This window comes from Channa argus, chromosome 14 (assembly GCF_033026475.1).
Source record: "Channa argus isolate prfri chromosome 14, Channa argus male v1.0, whole genome shotgun sequence".
In the NCBI taxonomy this organism is placed as follows: Eukaryota; Metazoa; Chordata; class Actinopteri; order Anabantiformes; family Channidae; genus Channa; species Channa argus.
Window position 1 is genome coordinate 26,140,045 of NC_090210.1, and position 21,286 is coordinate 26,161,330.

The 21,286-nt window shown below is 41.5% G+C and overlaps 1 protein-coding gene across 2 annotated transcripts; it reads right to left on the minus strand.

The window, feature by feature from the left end:
• Positions 1 to 433: 433 nt before the first annotated feature.
• On the minus strand, positions 434 to 15,526 carry fastk (Fas-activated serine/threonine kinase). Of its 2 annotated transcripts, none has more exons than XM_067529291.1 (11): positions 15,368 to 15,526; positions 13,240 to 14,038; positions 11,367 to 11,709; positions 7,479 to 7,666; positions 7,039 to 7,187; positions 6,742 to 6,808; positions 6,501 to 6,660; positions 6,121 to 6,212; positions 5,355 to 6,045; positions 5,145 to 5,259; positions 434 to 1,817 (listed from the first exon to the last, which is right to left on the minus strand). In XM_067529291.1, the coding sequence occupies exons 2-11, from the start codon at positions 13,994 to 13,996 to the stop codon at positions 1,731 to 1,733; spliced, it is 2,649 nt and encodes an 882-aa protein (XP_067385392.1). In that variant the 5' UTR covers positions 13,997 to 14,038; positions 15,368 to 15,526; the 3' UTR covers positions 434 to 1,730. The 2 variants fall into 2 exon arrangements, with proteins under 2 accessions (XP_067385392.1, XP_067385390.1); XM_067529289.1 differs by having other exon boundaries at positions 6,742 to 6,958.
• Between the last annotated feature and the right edge of the window lie 5,760 nt (positions 15,527 to 21,286).

Sequence of the window (21,286 nt, forward strand, 5' to 3'; positions counted from 1 at the left end):
ACCAAACACACATTGACAAAATCCATTAAAAAATATCCCCATAATCCGAGTTCCACTTGAAACAAACACCTCAACCTAGTAAACTTAATTTGTCCTTTAATTTTAAACCGTAGAACTCCTTAATTTGAAGAAACTTTAATAAACCAAATGATTTTAAGCCAACATTTAACAAATAACTCATAAAATGACTTAAGATTCTACAGGATGTTCATTTCTCAAATGGAGGAAAAACTTGAGATGATAATAAAGGCCTAAAATATATTAATGTACTTTCTAGGGAGTTGAACCCCTCACAATAAAGTACCAATGATTTTTAAACCTTTTCTTGGACCACACTTGATCTAAAGAGTTATTGGGTTTGGCTCAGGATGTCACTTAGCTGTGTGTCAAACACTGAATTTAACAGAGAAAGTAAAAATGACACAGACTCTGGTTCAGTTTCAGGTTTTATAGAGATTTGAATTAATAGATTTTATAGAATATAAACAAACTTCAGTCCATCCGTCACCTGATACACAAATAAATAATCTGACTTTTGACCCCAACATTAGTCACCCACAGCCTAACTGATCTTCCAGCCTTTGGCACATGGGAACACCCATCCCTTCCCACCCACACCCCGTGCTCTCACGGAAATACATTACCCATCAGCCCTTGCTCTCCCTACAGCTCCATTGTCTGATTTTATAAAAGACGCCTTGAAACATGCATCGATGTTACCATGGTTACCAATTATAAAAAGCAACTTGATCCCTCCCCCATCTCTAGCCCAAGATGAAAACAAACAAACAAAACAATAGTTTGTTCCCAGCGACCAATCAGATCACAGCGGCAGTAAACATTCAAGGACCAGTCCGCTGCTTTGGTGACAGAAGACATTAATGTGAGAAATTTAAGACCGACAGAAATAAAAATTTACTTCTCATTTTCTTTGATTTTTTTCATGCTGTATGTTCTTGATTTTTTCAACAGAGCGCAATCTGAAGTTTAAAGACAGACTCATGTTCCTTAATGTGGGAAGGAGCCGGGACATTATAATGACAAAGACGAGTTTACATTCTAGTTTTTTAAAGATCATTCAAATTTCTTTGGCTGTTTTTAGGGCAAAAAACTGAAATAAAAAGAAATTCAGGAACAGGCACTGTGTCCTAAACCATAAAGGAAATAGAGGAAAATATAGAAAATACTTTTACTTTACTTACCTTTAAAATTTTTTCATGGTTTCAAAAATATTTTTATAAAAAGAAGGGAAATTAATGTAAACTGTGATCGATTAATCATCAATATAAAAAAAATGCTCATAAAGCAGCCGAATGGTTCTTTAAAATGTGTTACTGGCTGACGGGAGTCTGTGAGTGGCTGCACATTAATGATCCGATTGTCTGCTCAGTGAACAGCTGCACTTGATGACTAGTTTCCTCATTCATTAGCTGATTATCATTTGGTTCTACATTACAAGAAAAGGAAATATTAAAGCCTTTAAAGAATCTGACATCAGAGAACAAATTCATGTTTTACAGATTACAGGATTTTATCAGAATTCAAAACAATTTGTAAAATCATCAGCTGCAGCTGTTATCTGAATAAACATGACATTGTGCAGGTGAATCCTCCCTAAGCGTTCTAACAAACCAATGACCCGACCAGAATTCAAAATACAGACCTCCCTCTCTCACATGCGCGCACACACACACACACACACACACGCTCACACACACGCACACAGAGCGTCAAAGTGGGACGTCCAGCAGCTTCTTGTGCAGATACTGCTTCACCTCCTCAATGCCGTTCAGCTTCTCCAGCTCATGGTACGGCAGCTGATGGGACAAGAAAGATCACAAGACACTTTACTAAACTAACTAAACTACTAAACTATTAGCCTAGAACAAATGTTTCTGGTTTACGTGTAGTTTGTTCAACTGGTGCAGGAACAAGTTGAGAGGAAAAATAGTGGTTTTAGAAGCAGAATGCTATTGTACGGTTTATCTAAATCAGCTGACTCCCCAATAGCAAGTTACCCAGAACCCTAGAGATAGAAGAGCTATGACAGCAAAGGGCCAAAAATATTTTAAGGTCATATGAGTCATGTAGCGTTCAATAGTTCCAAGAGGTGATTCAGATTTACATTTAGTCAATTGTCCGACGCTTTTATTCAAAGCCACTTACAAGTGAGGTACATAGCAGCAAAAATCTAATTCAAGAAGAAAGCATTAAAGCAAAATGTTATGTATGAGAGGTGAACAGGTAGGAGTTTTCAGGATTTTGTTTTTTTTTAAGATTCAAGTGCATAGGAAGTTAGAAACCACAGTTTGTTTGTTTTTTAAGAAAAGCTGGACAGGAGAAAATTACTACTTTTAATTAACTGTACAACCTTGTTAACTATTAATGAACTTCAAATTAAGGACTGATAGACTGATAGTTCAGTCAAAATAATAACAAACGTCATAATCCCAGCTTTTGATGTGTCTCTGGGAAAGACACTGATGCCCCAACAACCCTTTCCCATCCCCAGCTGTGCAGTGCCGGTTCAAGCCCGGTAGAAATTGGGTAGAGTTGCGTCCGGAAGGGCATCCAGCATAAAAAAACTGCCAAATCAACATGCGGACGATGATCTGCAGTGGCGACCCTGAACTCGGGACAGGCCGAAAGGACAAAAAAGAAAAAAAAATCCCAGCTGAATGCAACTTCTTACTGAAGTGCATTGTAAAAAATCACAACTCAACAGTGCTGTGGCTACTATTCCCAATATTTCCAACTATTGGATCCCAGGCTACAAAAGCTGACCCCAAAGAGCCTGAGCTGGACCAGGAAGTGGAATGGTACCATCCAGACATTGAGGACTAATGAACAATATCCATGTCCACGATGAACAAATTGGCCAAGCTGAAGCATACCTGGTACTAGGTCTGGGTATTGTTTAAATTCTATCAATTCAGATTGCAAATGTACTTATCACTTCCCTGTTTTGATTCCCAAATAGTTTACAAAGTAAATGGGTCTAATGTTTACTTAAACCTTTCTATTCTTTTATTATTCCAGTGCAGATTTACAGATGTTTACAGATTACTGTCACCATTAGTTGGGCAGTAATGAACAAATCTGAACCTCATACTACCATATCATCCCAATAGACTACTTTGATCTCAGAATGCCGGCCTATTTGTTATTTGGAGCATTTTATAGAGGTAGAATGGGAGGCAGAGCCTTTAACTATCAAGCTCCTGATCTGTGGAATCAGCTCCCAGATCTGTATGTAAAGTTATGTATCTATCTGTCTATCTATCTATATATAGATGGACAGGCTGACAGATGAGGTTAGAAAGGAATCTCCACGGACTATGATGTTAGCAGATGACATTGTGATTTGTAGTGAGAGCAGGGAGCAGGTTGAGGAAAAATAGAGGAATGAAGCTTATCCACAGAAAGAATACATGTGTGTGAATGAGAGGGACCCAGGTGGAACAGTGAGGTTACAGGGAGCAGAGGTGCAAAAGGTGCAGGACTTTAAGTACTTAGGGTCAACGGTTCAGAGCAATGGCAAGTGTGGAAAAGAGGTGAAGAGGCGAGTGCAAGCAGGTTGGAACAGGTTGAGAAAAGTTTCAGGTGTGTTGTCTGATAAAAGAGTATCAACCAGAAAGAAAGGAAAGCTGTACAAGACGGTGGTGAGACCAGAGATGTTGTTCAGCTTAGAGACAGTGGCACTGAAGATAAGCCAGGAAGCATAGCTGGAAGTAGCAGAGCTTAAGATTTTGAGGTTCTCTTTGGGAGTGACCAGGATGGGCAGGATCAGGAATGAGGACATCAGAAGGACAGCTCATGTTAGATGTTTTGGGGATTAAGTCAGAGAGGCCAGATTTAGGTTGTTTAGACATGTTCAGAGGAGAGACTAAGAATATAACGGTAGAAGGATGCTGAGATTGGAGCTGCCAGGCAGGAGGTCTAGAGGAAGACCAAAGATGAACATTTATGGATGTAGTGAGAGAGGACATGAAGTTAGTTGCTCTGCCTCTGCTGTTCCCCCTGATAACACACCAGGGATGCCACAAACCACACTGTGAAGTTTGGGGATGACACAACAGTGGTGGGCCTCATCAGGGACAACGACCTAGCTTACAGAGTGGAGGTGGCACAGCTGGTGGGCTGGTGCAGAGACAACAACCTGATCCTGAACGCGGACAAAAACAAAGAGAGCATTGTCGACTTCAGGAAGAAACATTCCAGCCACGCTCCACTTCAACACGCTCGACAACATGGCTGTTGAGGTGGTCAGCAGCACCAAGTTCTTCGGGCTCACAGATAATCTCTCCTGGTCTGTGAACATCTCATCACTGGTCAAGAGGGCACAGCAGCATCTGCATTTCCAGCGCAGGATGAGCAAAGCCCAACTACCCCGCTAATCCTCACTACATTCTACAGAAGCACCATAGAGAGCATTTTGACCTGCTGCATCTCTGTGTGGTGTGAAGGCTGCATGGCTCTGACTGGACGAATGTAAGGAGAGTAGTGTAACAGCCAAATAATAGAAAAGTCATCAACATGCCCATTCAATCTCTTTAAATCCTCCCAACAATTCTGGTCAAACAACACACATGAGCTCACGCACATAATAAAGACTTTGCACTAGGGAGCTTGAAGGATTAAGTCAGGCTAATCTTGAGAGCATCTCACTAGGAAATGTCCGGATTCCACTGCATGTGTCAAATCTTTGGCTAAACTAAATCTGCTGCAGCCTGAATGATAGAGTTTGAGCTTGTAGTGAGGGAGGAAAACACACTGCTGTAAAGGAAAGGGGTGCACTGGATTTATGACACACAAAACAAAAGCATCACTGTGAAAGCCAAAGGGCCAAAGCAATAGTTTTTTCCTGGCATATTTTGTTTTTCTAATCATTGGAAAAAATAAACAGAATTAAAATCCAAATTTAAAACTTAAAAAATTATGTCTTTGATTCTCTAATGTAAGATGGTGGATCCATTAATTTCCCTCTGGATTAACATACACAGTACACACTGTGAATACAGCATTTAAAAGTTTGTTGGTTTGAAAGAATAATGTCAATCTAAAAAGACAAAGAGACATCATGGTCTGAAGTCTGAACCATCTTAAACATAACCATGTTGTTCCTGGACTATGGACAGACTGACCTGAAGGATGATGTATCCCAGTAGCCTTAGGTGTCGGTCTCTCATGGCTCGGGACCCGACCAGAACCTCAGAGTTATGGCAGTAATGCCACTTATCATTGACAGACATGATAATCCTGCAAAGAATCAGACACACTAACATAGTGAAACCTGATGTAAATTAGAAGTGTTTCAGTTTTTGTTCTGCTGGATCTGGTTTATAGGGACTGACCTCCTGATCTGTCTCTGGTCTGTTGGAGGAATGTCAGGGTCCTGTCGATCAGGGGTGTGCAGCTGTGCAGGTGGTGGGGGCCCTCTGTCTGCCCCGTTATTCTCAGAGTATGTCACACCCTCATAGAAACCTGGTAGCTCACAGTCTGTCCCCTGTCTCCCCGGAGGCCCTGCCCCCCCCTCATCTTCCAGAATCTTCCCAATTGAAAACTGGAAGAGTGAGTCGGGGCCTGTGGGCCCTGGAGGTCCCTGTGTCCCAGGAGGGGCCAGGGCATCAGAGGGGGGACTGCTGAGAGTGGAGCTGTCCTGGCTCTCCAGAGAATGCTCCTTTGCCAGAGTGGAGTAGTACTCCGCTGCAGGGACGTAGTACGGGCTATAGTCCAAAGGGCCACCATTAGTCCCAGGCCTAGGGGGCCCTGAGGGAACTGTGGCCCCAGTTGAGCTCCGGATGTGGTGAGGCAGGAAGGACCTGGGTTCAATCGCCTCACCCATCTGGCATGACTGCTCTGCGCTTTCCTCCATCACCGTAAATGGAGAGAACTTCTGAAACTCTGCTGTCACTACAGCAACTGCGCCATCAGCCACCTTGGATGTCACGGCAACGCAGGACGGAGAAACAATGCTCAGACCCAAACTAGCACTCGTCCTGATGGGCAGAACCCGACCAGAACTGTCCATCCATAGCACAAAGTCTAGATGACAGAATTAGATTACACCAATGCAGTACTGTGTGTAATTTTCAGTATATAGCATTAACAGTGTAGTACCTGTGTAGTATCCCGGGGCAAGAACCTCGTCTTGCTTGTAGTTCTGCTCCCCAACCAGCTGCCGTAAGGCTTCAGCCACAAGCCCTTTATAACTGACAGAACAAAAACTGATCAGAACCTGTGAATTAATCCAGTCCAAGTCTAGAAACAGTCAGAACTGGCCAGCAGTCTCCAGTTATATATAACCAGCAGAATTAGTCACAGCTGGCCCAAACCAGACAGAACTATCAGTCAGAGACCAGAAGACCAACTGGTCAGACTAAATAATCCACCAGACTAAATAATCCTTCAGGTTCAGATGGATGGAGGCCACTAAAATAAGACTGTTTGGTCAAGTGTGTCTGTGCATGTATACAGGTGTGCAGATAGGTGCATGTTACCTGTACTTGCGGTTGACCTCATCAGCAGTCAGGGCATGGTCAAACATCAGAACCTTGTGAGCATCCTGCAGGCGTGGTCCATTGTAGTCGCGGTACTCCAGCTCCACAGCGGCATCCAGCAGGGACAGGTACCTCCGAACAATCAGAGCGTACGGACTGTCTGTGAGATGACACAGATTTTTTGACTTAAACTGGTTTTCACAGGTTTACTGGTGTGGTGGTGGTGTGTGGTGGTACTGACTAGTGACATTGCTGATGAAGGCAGAGGAGAAGACACGATGCAGCACCAGCCCAGGGAAGTGTCCTAGCTGGAACAAAGACATAAGGATATTGACAGTGGCGAGAGGTGAGCTGAGCGCCTTCAGCTCTACCACTTCCTCTAGCCGAGAGAAGAACTGCTGCTCGTTGGATGGACGGTAGCTCATCCTGCTGAACGGGAACACCAGCTTCTGGATTACCTGAGGACAGAGGCAGACACATCTGCACGGTCCTGTAATCGAGTACTGAAGCTCAGCTGACCACCTGTCACTGTCCTCACCTTACTGTCCAGGTACTCAGCCTTCTTTACCAGGAATTCTGCAATGGTATCCAGTAGGCGGGTCTCTCTTAGCCGATGGCGAGCAATGTATTTGGCAATCAGAGCCATTGTGTATGGAGTAGTGCTGTCCACCTTCTTCGGTAGCTCCTCTAATTGAGACAACACACAACACGTTACATGATGAGGTTGGGATGGGAATCCTTGCTTTAACCAAACAGTTTCTCACAAAGTTACTGTTCATTATTGAAGCTAAATGCACATTTCTCATTTAAAAACAGCAAATACTACTGGACCCTGTTAATGAGTCTAACTCGATGGGATTGTTGCATGGAGTTGGCTCAGATACAGAACATTTATCAATAAAAAATTACCCAAATTATTATTGTCAAATAATTTCTTTTGTAACCCAGCTAGCTCCTTCATGAACAAACTGTGTTTACCTGCCAAGCTGCTGATGAACCTCTCCTGCCGGTTCTGGTAGAACAGGTGAGAGCTGAAGATTAGCTCCAGGCTCTTGTTGCTCGCCTCTCGAGCGCATGCCGCCAACATCTCATCCAGCAGTGCCATTTCCTGGTCGCGAACTCCACTGACACTTGTCAAAGTGTGTTTGACCAGACGCAGGATCTTCCTGGAGGTGGGGAAGTCAAGCTGATCTTTACCATTGATGAATCATTTTGGGGGAAAAAAAGCAGCAGCATCTTTGCACTGGCTTCATTAATTCTATTCAATTTCAATTCAACTTTATTTATATAGCGCCAATTCACAACAAAGTCATCTCAGGGCACTTTACAGAATAAAGTCAAGATTATAAAGATATATAAAGAGAACCCAACAATTCCCCCTGGAGCAAGCCATAGGCAACAGTGGAGAGGAAAAACTCCCTTTAACGGAAGAAACCTCCAGCAGAACCAGGCTCAGGGTGGACGGCCATCTGCCTCGACCGGTTGGGGTGAGTGGAAAGGGGAGAGAGAAAAGAACAGAGCAACAAAAGCAACAACAAAACATCTGGCAGATTGGTAGGATCAGTAGCTTCACGCTGGAAGACACACAGCTTCAAAGCCGGGGGACACCTGCAGAAAGGGACAGAGAGAGGGGGACAGAGGAGGACAAAGACAACTACGGGAGAGAACACACAGAGTTAATGACATACAGTGGTGACAATTGCTGGATGAGAGGAGAGGAGAGATGGTCAAGAGGAGGAAAGGAGCTCAGTGCATTGGGGGGTGGGTCCCCCAGCAGTCTAAGCCTATGGCAGCATAACTATAACTAACTATATGCTTTATTAAAAAGGAAGGTTTTAAGCCTAGACTTAAAAGTAGAGAGGGTGTCTGCTTCCCGAATCTGAACTGGGAGCTGGTTCCACAGGAGAGGAGCTTGATAGCTAAAGGCTCTACCTCCCATTCTACTTTTGGAAATTCTGGGAACAACAAATAGGCCTGCATTCTGAGAGCGAACTGGTCTACTGGGATGATATGGTGCTATGAGGTCTTCTAAATATGATGGAGCCTGACCATTCAGAGCTTTATATGTAAGAAGCAGGGTTTTAAATTCTATTTTACATTTAATGGGAAGCCAATGGAGAGAAGCTAGTGAAGGTGAAATATGATCTCTCTTGCTAGTTCCAGTCAGCACTCTTGCTGCAGCTTTTTGGATTAATTGCAGGCTCTTTAGGGAGTTACTGGGGCATCCTGAAAGTAGGGAATTACAGTAGTCCAACCTAGAGGTAACAAATGCATGGACCAGTTTTTCGGCATCACTTTGAGACAGGATGCTTGCCAATTTTGGCAATGTTCCGTTGGTGGAAGAAGGCTGTTCTAGAGATTTGTTTTATATGTGAGTTAAAGGATAGATCCTGATCAAAAATAACTCCAAGGTTCCTTGCAGTAGTACTGGAGGCCAGAGTTATGCCATCTAGTGTGACAATATGGTTGGACATCATATCTCTGAGATTTTTGGGCCCAAATACTATGACTTCAGTTTTGTCTGAGTTTAAAAGTAAAAAATTGTGGGACATCCAGGCCTTGATGTCTTGTAGGCATGCTTGAAGCTTTATTAACTGATTATTTTCATCTGGTTCCATAGATAAATATAGCTGGGTATCATCAGCATAACATTGGAAATTTATGGAGTGTTTTCTAATAATGTTGCCTAAAGGAGACATATATAAAGTAAAAAGTATTGGTCCTAACACAGAGCCTTGTGGAACTCCATAGCTAACCTTTGTGTGCATGGAGGATTCATCATTAACATGAACAAATTGAAATCTATCAGATAGATAAGATTTAAACCAACCTAGTGCAGTTCCTGTAATTCCATTTTCATGTTCCAGTCTCTGTAATAAAATGTTATGATCAATGGTATCAAATGCAGCACTAAGATCTAACAGAACAAGTATAGAGATGAGTCCAGTATCTGAGGCCATGAGAAGATCGTTGGTGACTTTTACCAGTGCTGTTTCTGTACTATGATGAACTCTAAATCCTGACTGAAAGTCTTCATACAAATTATTCCTATGAAGGTGATCACATAATTGTTTTGCGAGGACTTTTTCAATTATTTTAGAAATAAAGGGGAGATTAGATATTGGTCTGTAATTGGCTAAAACACCTGGGTCAAGACAGGGTTTTTTAAGTAATGGTTTAATTACAGCTACCTTATAGGCCTGTGGTACATAGCCTGTTTCTAAAGATAGATTTATGATATCTAATATGAATGTATCTATTAAGGGTAAAGCTTCCTTGAGCAGCTTAGTTGGAATAGGGTCTAGCAGACAGGTTGTTGGTTTAGATGAGGTAATAATTGAAGTTAGCTCAGAGAGATCTATGGGTAAAAAGCAGTCTAACAGGGAGTGGGGCCTTATCGATGACTCTAGCACTGTTGAACATGAAGATCTATCTGTAATTTTTGGGGGGAGGATCTGGTGAATTCGTTCTCTAATAGCTACAATTTTATTCATAAAGAAGCTCATGAAGTCATTGCTGCTCAAAGTTAAGGGAATAGTAGGCTCAACAGAACTATGGCTCTTAGTCAGCCTGGCTACAGTGCTGAACAGAAACCGGGAGTTGTTCTTATTTTCTTCTATTAATGATGAATAATATGCTGTTCTGGCATCACTGAGAGCTTTTTTGTACATTTTTAAACTATTTTTCCAGGCTAAATGAGATTCTTCTAACTTTCTGGAATGCCACTTCCTTTCTAACTTTCGTGTTTCCTGTTTTAAGTTGCGTGTTTGTGAACTATACCATGGAGATCGCCTCTGCTGATTTACTGCCTTCTTTTTTAGAGGGGCAACACTATCGAGTATTGTACGTAGTGAGGCGGCAGAATTGTCAACAAGATAATCTACTTGTGCAGGAGTAACATTAAGGAGACTACTTTCCATTGTATTAACATATGGTGAAGCAAATGATGAAGAAATAATTTCTTTAAATTTGTTGACAGCTTTTTCACTTAAGCATCTGCTATAGTGGAATTTTTCCCTACCTGCTATATAGTCTGTTATTGTAAATTCAAATGTTATTAAAAAATGGTCAGACAGAAGAGTGACTGGCTTCATTAGGTTTCAAGGTCTGACTCTCACCTACAGAGTGGTCGATTCAACACGACCTCCTTAACTGAGCTCCCTGATCCTGGCGTACAACCTCTATGACTGTGCTCCTGATGGTCCCAACACCAAACAGAAAAATATCCTAAGCAAAGATCTCCCACAGTGGTGGAACAATCCAATAAATTCTGCATGCTCAGCAGCTTTACTCCAGTTTTAAAAAAAATTATTAATTACTTGTCGAAGACTGAACTCTTACGCAACTTGAATTGGATTTTTTGCTACTTTGTACCTCACCTTAAAGTCTCTTTGGACTAAAGCTTCTGCCAAATGACTAAAGGTTAATAATTGTAATAACGTTTATTAATCTGGCATCCCTTACTGATCTTACTATTACAAAATTTCTATGGTAGAATCAGTACTATTAAGACCCTTTAGATCAAAAAACTACCAGTACAATAATTTAACATAAATCCAGCACAATTAAAGCTCTAAAATACATACGTAGTATCACCAAAACTTAAATGATCAGAAGTATAAGTACTACTTCTGAAAAGATGTCCGGGAACTGAAAGATAATGAGGTGAATTCTCATGCATCATATTCAGCAGCACACATCTTTAGTACAGCAACATATGGAGTAATAGGTTTTTTGTACATTAGAATAAAGAGTAATGTAAGTAAATGTAAATTAAAGTACAAATACTTCAATGTACATGTACGTAGTTATTTTCCACCACTAGTAAGTGTCAGTCTCACCTGACCTTTTTCAGTATGAGCTCACCTGTTAGTGAGCAGCTGTTCAGGGTTGGGGGGGGTGTTGTTGATGCTAGTGGGGGTTGCAACGTCCCCTGCGGGAACAGCAGCGGCAGTGTCCTGTGACTGCAGCGAGCGCCACTTCAGTCTGTAGTAGGACAGCAACAGAAAGAGCGTCTGTGGGTGGCGCTCTCTCTCAAGGTTCTTCTCCAGCCCGGCCAGGCAGGCCTCTGTCAGGGGGTGCTGGCTACCTGGGTGGAGCTTCATGCTGGAGCTGAACACCATTGACACATCTTTCTGGTTAAACTGGTTCAGTCTAGACTGGGACTCTGCTTCTAACACCTGGACCACCTGGGAGTCATTAGGAAGACCTGAACATACAGTGACAGTGAAGATATTATTAACACGCTCTAAAAAACTATTAACAGTAAGACTCACTTAAGATCAGGAAAAATAAAACAAAACCCATAATGCACATAGGAAAAACTGGGAATGCAACTGTCACTGTTTCCACCATAAGAATTGTTCCCTTGCAGTTATGTATCTGGGAGGCACTGCTGGTTTAGAACGTTACAAAAGAGAAAAATCGAAATGTGAAACATTGTGGAAGACAGTGAACAAAGTTCAGCTGAGAAATGTTTCTGAGAAAGTTCTCAGAATTATTATAAACATTAATTTAGATCAGACTTGAAAAGATTGTGCATGATGTCATACACATTGGGTTAGAGTAACGATTCAGGAGCAAGAGTAACTTTACAGAGAAGTGTGTAAAAGACAAGTGGTACTGTGGCATTAATAAATCATTATAATCTACCAGGAGCAGGACACCAGGAGCAGCGGTGCAACACTAACAAAAAAGTAGGGCATACCCATAATTACATACTGGGCTCTGAATGCTTCCAAACCACAGGTGACCTACAGTCTTTACTGTCCCTGAACTCAGTGGCACACCAAATGGCTAATGCTACAGTTTATATGAGGACAGTGCTTTACCGTATTTTCATATGAAGTCTAGACATAAATGTTAGAGAAGGAGTTGATATATCAAAAATTTCTATGACTGAGATAACTTCACCTTTTTTTTCGTTTGTTGTTTACTTTGAGCCTGTTTTACTATGAACTCTGGACAATGTGAGAAATATCATTTGCATTTCACACAGCGGGGGATTAGAAGCGGAAGTGATAAGTGTCCTCACCAGACAAACTCCGCTTGATTCTGCTTTATTTGATCAACATGATAGAAAATGGAAGGTGTGTGAAAGGTGTTTTGTTTACAGCACATTGGAGCCGTGCATCTATTAAAAAAAGCTTCTATCGCTCAACTACAACGGCAGTCATGTGATGCAAACCCTGTCATCGTGCCCATTCGCTATCTTTAAATCTTTTCAACAGTTCAGGAGGATTTAAAGCTGACAGTTTGGACTTTGTACTAAGGGCTTGAAGGATAAAGTCTGGATAATGTCGGGAGAATCTTACTCGGATTTTTGCGTTCTCACACACTCCAGACAAACTCAGGAGAATTTCCAAGAACTGTCTTTTGTAGTGTTGTGGTGATTTCTAATTTTCATAATAAAGTGTGTACTTTAGCTTTTGTTTAGTTAAAAAGAAAATCTAAAACTTCTGCTTCTAAACAAATAACATTGTTCTTAGAAAATGAAATACGTGTACAACTCTCCGAGTTTAAGAAGGCAAAAATCGTGTTAATAATCAACAAGAATTCAGTATGATTTAATTTTGTTTCTGGGGCAAAACTCTGTTCAGTGAAATTATGTCTTCCTGGTTGTTGATTTAGGACATCAAATCATCATATATTAGATGTATGATAAGTATTCAGTCAGTCTTATTTTGATTTTAGAATGGTGACCTCCCTGTTCTGACACCCCCCCCCAAAAAAAACTTACCAAGCGCAGCTACAGCATACAAACAATTGACGATGCTGAAGTTGTCAAACTTGGTGCAGTCGCTGATGATTGCATTGCAGAGTGTCTGAAAGTCCTGGTGCTCCAGGATCTGACGTCCCTCTGCTGCCGCCTCTGGGTCATCCCCCGGGAGCCGCGGGGGTGGCGCAGCCTGCAGCAACTGGCCAATTTTCTGCAGGGCAACGGGGTAGTGGTTGTGGGAGATCTTGGCAGGGTTCTGTGTTACCCAGCGCAACACCTCATCGGGCCGCCGTGAGCGTTCGATCAGACGCTTCATTGTGAAGAACGTGTCATAGCTCATCTTCTCGTGGATGAAGTTCCAAGTCTTCTTCCTGCTGCTGCCTCCACCCCCAGCGACAGCCCCCGCTGCATATGTATGAAAGTGGTGCTGATAGTGTGGGGGCAGGGGGGGTTGGGCCAGGTGAGCAGGCTGCGAGTGGGGGTGAGGATGGGGGTGGTAGTGGTGGTGGAAGTGGGGTCCTCGGGGAGCATCAGGGCGGCCCTGGTACACTGGGTAGGGGTGGGGAGGCGGACCTGGGTGGGGGTGGTGAGAGAGGTGGGGAGCCTCAAGCACCGCCAGACCCGCCCTCCTGGCCTGTTTAACTCCTCCTCCTCCTCCTCCTCCTCCTCCTCCTCCTGCCCCTCCCGCCGCTGTGCTGTAGAGGCGGGTAGCGTACATGGTAAAAGATGGGCGGGGGGCTCGGCTCAGGAAGCTCCACCCAGTGGACAAATACAGCATAGTCCAACAGCCTGGACGCCTGGGGGCAAGAACACACTCCTCCTGTAAGGGGTTGGAGAGGTTAACAGCCTGTAAATATGTTGGTTTTGTCAGAAACAAAACATAAAAACACTGGGGGGGGAATATCTTTAAACTCCTAAGGGTTTATAATAATTTATACGGTGGGGTTATAACACTGTTTCCCTGTTTCTAAAAGTGCTGCTATTTACATCCAACCCTCAATGACTTCAATGGTTAAAATAACAATAACACTTCTATAATACAGTTTACCGTGTTACTGCTAAAGTCATGCCCCGCCTCCCCCCCTCAATATTCTGCTTCCACAGTGACACACCAAGCTAATGGCATTCCTTGATGCTGGTCATACCTCTGTTTCCAGCTTTTTGCCTGAGTCGACATGTTAAAGCACTGTCGGCCCATTGGTTAAAGAGACCACGCTGATTGGATGTTCATTCAGCGAATCAGTGCACAAGAAGAGAGCAGGGCATTAACACCCTCTGAGAAATTTGCAACTTTTTATCAGACGCATCTTTAATTACAAGAATTATAAGCCAAATGTGGTGAGCCAGAGTGGTGTGAAAATGGTGAGCTAACACTGCTTTATTTTTTTTTTTATAATTTGGATATCTGCAGTCTTCTGCTTTCTTTTCCTTTTACACATGACCAAATGAAACACAGCGATACAAGCATCAGCAATTAGCCAGAGCCAGCAGATATAAAATACTTGGGGATTAAACTGTGGATAAAGAGGGACATCGTATTTTTAAAACTTTATACCCAAAAAAACACTGTTAGTGGCTGAAAGCTCGAGGTAAAAAAAAAAAGCAGTTAGCGCCTCTTCAGTTAGGTTACAGCAAAGTACAGATTTTAACAGACTAAGATTTTACTGAGGGAATAAAACTGACACCCCCCACACCTGTCAGCTGACCTCAGACACCGTCCTCCCCGCAGGCCCAAAGGCTATAACGTTAGCATCTGGCCGAACATTCGCCCCCGTTGTGGATCAGAAACGTTACGACAGTGATTATGCCATACAGATATGATGACGTCGAGTTTCTAATGACGTTGTCGGTGACTATTCTGTGGCTAACCACGTATCTGTGATGCTAATGCTAGCCGGCGGCTAGCCTGGCTAACAGGCTAACATGCCAGTAGATTCCCTCAAACGGTTACAGTGCAGGATCAGAGAAGCTAACCGATGTTATACGCTAAATTCACGGGTCAACAAACACGCAGTGTGCTAAGCTGTCACCAGCTGATCTGTTAGCATCTGTCTGTCCTCCCGGCTGCGCTGCCGGACAACCTGCTCATGCTCGGGACAAAAGCCAGGTTAGCCGGTTTAAGTGTGCCTGACAGTGGCGCACTGCTTACCTCATAGTTCAGTAAGACCGGCTGGTCCGCTCGGCTAAAACACCTAAGGCCGCAGACAGTGCGGGTTCACCGTGAAAACACTCAGCGGTCAGCCGCTTCATTCCTCCACAGAGAAAGCAGACGCCATCATGGTCTACCCGGCATGCACCTGGAGGAAAGAGGCTCCACCACAGCGACACTTTGCGGCTCGGGTCAGGATTACCCGCAGACACTTTTTCCATTTATTTTACTTATTTTAATAATTTATTTACAGTTTCTCCGCAGTAGTTAAGAGAAAATATCTCTACTTTTTAACTCTACTACATTTCTTACCAAATTATGCAGCTCACACACCGATGGGCCAGCTGTGTGATTGTGACCGCGGATGGGTGAATTAGAAGCAGAGTGAAGCACTTTGAGTACCAATAGGTAGAAAACCGCTATATAAGTTCAGAACATTTACATTTCATAATAAACGATTTTCGGTTTTTTTATAAAAAACTAAAATTTGACATATTAGCAGTACTCATGTAAGCCGATTTGTAAGCTCTTTAATATTTACTGAGCCTTTACAGATATATTATAAACCAAAAATAAGAACAATGCTTGGGTTTCCAGGGTATTGACCTCGCTATTTTTCAAATCACTGATTTTATGTCAAACAACTGCAGAACATCTGGACCAGGATCCTGTGAACTAATTACAGCTGCAGACCTGATGGATTATTGTTTAACTCTGCACAGCTACACATGAGTGACTGTGGGCCTTTTATTATACTTACAATTCTATCTGCAGACCTGATCATATGTTTTTTAATAGTAATTTTAAGATATGTTATTAAAGAGCCTTTATTCAAACATCCCAATGAAAATATATTTTTATCAACTTTTATAAAAACTGTTTTACATTTATTCTCTGTACAATTAACACAGAGTTAGAGAGTGAGCCTAACTCTATGTATACTTTTAATACGTTAAATGAAAATATACATAATAAATATTATAAATATTCTGGAATGGTTACTGGTTTTCATGGTTACTGGTTCAGCTTAGAGTATTGTGGTATAGGTGGGTTGCAGCACAATTTCTCAATGGTCTGATTTGGCTTAGGCCTGGGATCTGTGCTGTTAGCATGTCTGATGTTGTTGTTTTTACAATAGCTTCCTCTAGTTGCCTTTGTTCTAGTGTTGTGACTTTGAAAAAGAAGGCAGTAAACCAGAATTGGCGCAACTTAAAACAGGCAACACCAAAGTTAGAAAGGAAGAGGCGTTCCAGAAATTTTGAATCTCATTTAGCCTGGAAAAAACGGTTAAAAATGCACAAAATACAAAAAGCCCTCCCTGATGCCAGAACAGCATATTATTCATCATTAATAGTTAGTTATAGTTATGTTGCTATAGGCTTAGACTGCTGGGGGACCCCCCACCCCTCCTCCTCTCCCTCTATCCTCTCCTCTCACCCTACAGTTGTCACCACTGTCAACACACATTAACTGTGTGTTTTCTCCTGTAGTTGTCTTTCTCCTTCTCTGTCTCCCTCTTTCTGTCCCTTTCTGCAGGTGTCCCTGGCTTTGGAGCTGTGGGTTTTCCAGTGTGCATCTGCTGGTCCTACCAACCTGCCCGATGTTTCGTTGTTGCTTTTTTTTGCTCTTTTCTTTTTTCTCTTTCCACTCACCCCAACCGGTCAAGGCAGATGGCTCCCCACCCTGAGCCTGGTTCTGCTGATGGTTTCTCCCATTAAAGGGAGTTTTTCATCTCCACTGTTGCCTAGGGCTAGCTCAAGGGTGTTTTCTCTATACATCTTTATAGTCTTGACTTTATTCTGTAAAGTGCCTTGAGATTACTGTTTTGTGAATTGGTGATGTATAAATACAGTTGAATTTAATATTTGGAAAGATGACAAACTGGTAATAACAAATGTTGGAAAATGTACTGACAAAAAAGTTATCAGTAAATCCAATAGATACATCCAATCCAATGTCATCCTTGCCCACACTGTCAGCAATTCTGCAGTTTCCAAGTCCCCAATGCTTAAGAAATCTCAGATCTAATCCGTAAAGCCAAGCCCTCTATGTCAGCTAGATTACCTTCCTATAGCCTTGGTCCTGCCTTTCCTCTTTGCTTCCCCTCATATCCTCCATCATACAGTCCTCACTCACTGCTGGAATTGTTCCCATACTTTTCTAAACTGCAGCTGACACCCCACAATAGAGAAACCTGGTTTAGATCCCAACATCTCCAATACCCTCTGTCCAATGTCTACCTTACCCTTCATCACCATATTTAAAAAAAAAATAGTTGCCACAACCCCTTTACTATTTAATCCAAAATTCCCTCTATGAACCTTTCCAGTCATGTTTCTGCCCCTGCCACAGTACAGAAACTACCCGCATAAAAATCTCTAACAATCTCCCAATAGCAGCTGACGCTGGTTGACTCTCATTTCTCATCCTCGTTGATCTAAGTGCGGTCTTTGACACGATACTCCACACCCTTCTCCTCAATAGACTATCCTCCATTGGCATTACTTGAACCACCCTAGAATGGTTTGGTATCTCTCAGGCCAAACTCAGTTCATCTATCTCAAATACTTTTGTTCCCATCCTTCCCCTGTCACTACCGGTGTGCCCCAGTGCCTGTCCTGGGGCCCCTTCTCTTCATCACCTACCTCCTTCCCCATGGCAATATTTTCTACAAATTTAATATTCATTTCCACTGCTTTGCTGATGACACCCAGCACTACCTATTTAGCAAACCAATTTTCCCCATTCCCACCCTCCTCCCTTACCAACTGCTTTTTTGAATTAAAATTCTGGTTCACTTTGAAGTTACTATAATTAATTAACGATAAAACAGAACTTTTACTCATTTGTACAAAATCCACATTATCCAAAGTTGACAGTTTTTCTCTTCCACTTGACAACTCTTCTGTTTCCCCCTCTCCTCAGGTCAAGAGTCTGGGTGTCATTCTCGACAGCTCATTATCATTCTAATCCAATAACAATAACATTGCCAGGTCTTATATTTCTGTTTACAAAACATTAACGGTTTCCACCCCTCCCTCAGCCCAATACGGCCTCCATCCTTGCCAGCTCCCGTATTGACTACTGTAACTCTCTTCTCTTCGGCCTCCTCCATAAATCCCTCTATAAGCTCCAACCGGTTCAAAACTCTGTTCTTATTATTAGCAAAGCATCCTCATTTCATCACATCACCCCTATCCTACACCATCTCCACTGGCTCCAAATTAAGAACAGAATAGACTTAAAAATCCTCTTGTACACCTTCAAGGCCAATCACAACCTCGCCCCCCTCCTTGATCTCCCCACAGTGCCATCTCCTCCCACTCCCAGATCTTCATCTTCCAACCACTTTAATCTGTAATTGCATTGTCCTGTCATTGCCTTGTTTGTTTTTTCGTTGTTGTGTACAGTTTCTTAGAGTGTTTTGAAAGGCGGTTATAAATAAAATGTATTATTATTATTATTATTATTATAGACTGTGAAGTCGACATCGCAACATGGGTAACAGACGGAGTGTTTTTTTTAATGTGCCATAGTGTGCAGAAGAAGCTGACACCTTTACCAAAGTAACATGTTAGGCATTATATATTACTGAGAAACTGCTTCAAAAAGTTTAATTTTTTATTGCATTGAAAACTTTTGACTTATTTCTATGATTATTGTTATTTTTACTATTATTTTTGTTATTATTATTATAAATGTAAATTTATATCATCCACATCATCACAGCATCTACAAACTTCTATATTGTCTGACTCCTTCAAACAAATATTCAAGTACACCATCCACATGCATTTTTATATTGCTTGCATTTACCATTATACTTAATAGCTATAAACTATTATTTCTATGAATGTATTGATCTTTAAAAAGCATGATTTGTTTCTGGTAAAGTTAAAGACATTTTTTTATTAGAGGGACCTCATATTCATGGGTAAAAAGCTATTTAGTGGGAGAGCTGTAAGCACAGCTCTCATTAGTGGGAGAGCTGTAAGCACAGCTCTCATTAGTGGGAGAGCTGTAAGCACAGCTCTCATTAGTGGGAGAGCTGTAAGCACAGCTCTCACACTTATGAGATCCTTTTCTTTATTATTATTATTATTTCGCCGTTTTTCGGTCACTATCTCCTCCTAGACGGTTTGTCGTAGAAACTTCGTTCCACTTCCTAAACGTAGGTCTCTTTTAGGAGATCTATGCTATTACTTTTCTCATTAATAACTTTTATACTTTTTATTATATTTCACTTTTTATGAACTTTTTTTCCCATAGAAAATGAATGGAAGGCACTTAAAATTTCCCTTCAACTTGCCACTTTTCATCTGCCTCTTGTGTCGTCATACTTTGGAGTAGAAACTTCATTTAAACTTTATACGGGTCTAGTCCCTTTCAACTTTTTCTGGGTGGATCAGCTTCTTTCTATCTTTTATACTTTTTGAATAATCGCAGTTTTAGTTTTAGGCAACTTTTGGAGCTTTTTCAACTTTTCCATTAGTGTGTATTGCGGAATGTTGGAGCAGCTAGAGTGGGTGACATCACACGCACTCTAACTTTTCAGCTTCCACTTTTAGCAACTTTTTTCCTTCTTTTCCTTCTTTCCTTCAGTCAACTTTAATCTTACATAAACAAACTATACATCAGAATGTAGGTATTTTTGTCTTCTTTCAGTAAATGTAACTCTCATAGTGACAGGACTGACGGTTCTTTCTCCAAGTGTCCAGAAGCAGAGAGAGTGCCGTCAAAACTCCCATTGGAGCCCATTATAACAGAGGTTCTTAAATTCTAATCAAATCACAAACGGGGGGCTGTTTTAAAATCGCCACCACGCCTTCATTTTATGGAGTATCTTCAAATAAAGTACATCAGTGTGTTCATTGAAGCCTTTTGTCACTCACAGTTTTTGAATTGTTTCGATAGGACTAATACTTTTTCATATTTTGAGCATTTTGCGAGGCATAGTCTCAGCACTTTTCCAGCCTGCCTTTGCATTTGGCTCACATGACTCAGCAGGCGGGCAGCGGGCAGCAGTCATTGTCATGGTAACGGACACAGCTGCATGACGTCATGTAATCAGCCTCAGAGCTGTGTCCACACACTTTACCTGAGTTTTTCTCCCTCAACAGACACAGTGGAGACACACACCCTCACAGACAGGAAATACCCTTTCAAAATAAAAGCCTTTCATAATACTTTATCCACTTTTTAGCATTTAAATGCTAAAATGACTTTGTGGTGAAGTTTCCCTACACACACACCCTCACAGATAGGAAAAACACTTTCAAAATAAAAGCCTTTCATAATATTTTATCCACTTTTTAGCATTTAAATGCTAAAATGACTTTGTGGTGAAGTTTCCCTACACACACACCCTCACAGACAGGAAACACACTTTCAAAATAAAAGCCTTTTATCATTCTTATTTTAATTATTTAGCATTTAAATGCTAAAATGAGTTTGATTTGAAGTCTCCCTACAGTGGACACACAAACTACCACACAGACACAGACAGGAAACACACTTTCAAATTAAAAGCTCTTTTCAACTTTTTTTTTTCAACAGTTTTTCAGCATTAAAATGGTTCCTTCATTTCTAAGTAGTTACTTCTAGCTTTTTTCTTTACACTTTAATAGCAACTTTTTTACTTTGCTTCTTTTTTTGTTTCTTTTAACTTTGGGAATATTAACCTTTTCCTTTGTTTCTTACTACTTCTTTCCACTTTTGTTAATCAAGTTGTTGCTTTTTCACTTCTTCCTTTACACTTTTAATAGCAACTTTTTTACTTTGCTTCTTTCTTTGTTTCTTTTAACTTTGGGAATATTAACCTTTTCCTTTGTTTCTTACTACTTCTTTCCACTTTTGTTAATCAAGTTGTTGCTTTTTCACTTCTTACTTTTTTCTTTACACTTTCAATAGCAACTTTTT

Excerpts from the sequence above, each read along its gene's own strand:
- fastk (XM_067529289.1), bottom strand. The coding sequence starts at position 13,996 with ATGCTGTATTTGTCCACTGGGTGGAGCTTCCTGAGCCGAGCCCCCCGC. Across the intron at positions 7,667-11,366 it reads GAACAGCTGCTCACTAACAG|GAAGATCCTGCGTCTGGTCA; the intron begins GTGAGCTCATAC and ends CCCCACCTCCAG. Across the intron at positions 7,188-7,478 it reads GTTCATCAGCAGCTTGGCAG|AGGAGCTACCGAAGAAGGTG; the intron begins GTAAACACAGTT and ends TGTCTCAATTAG.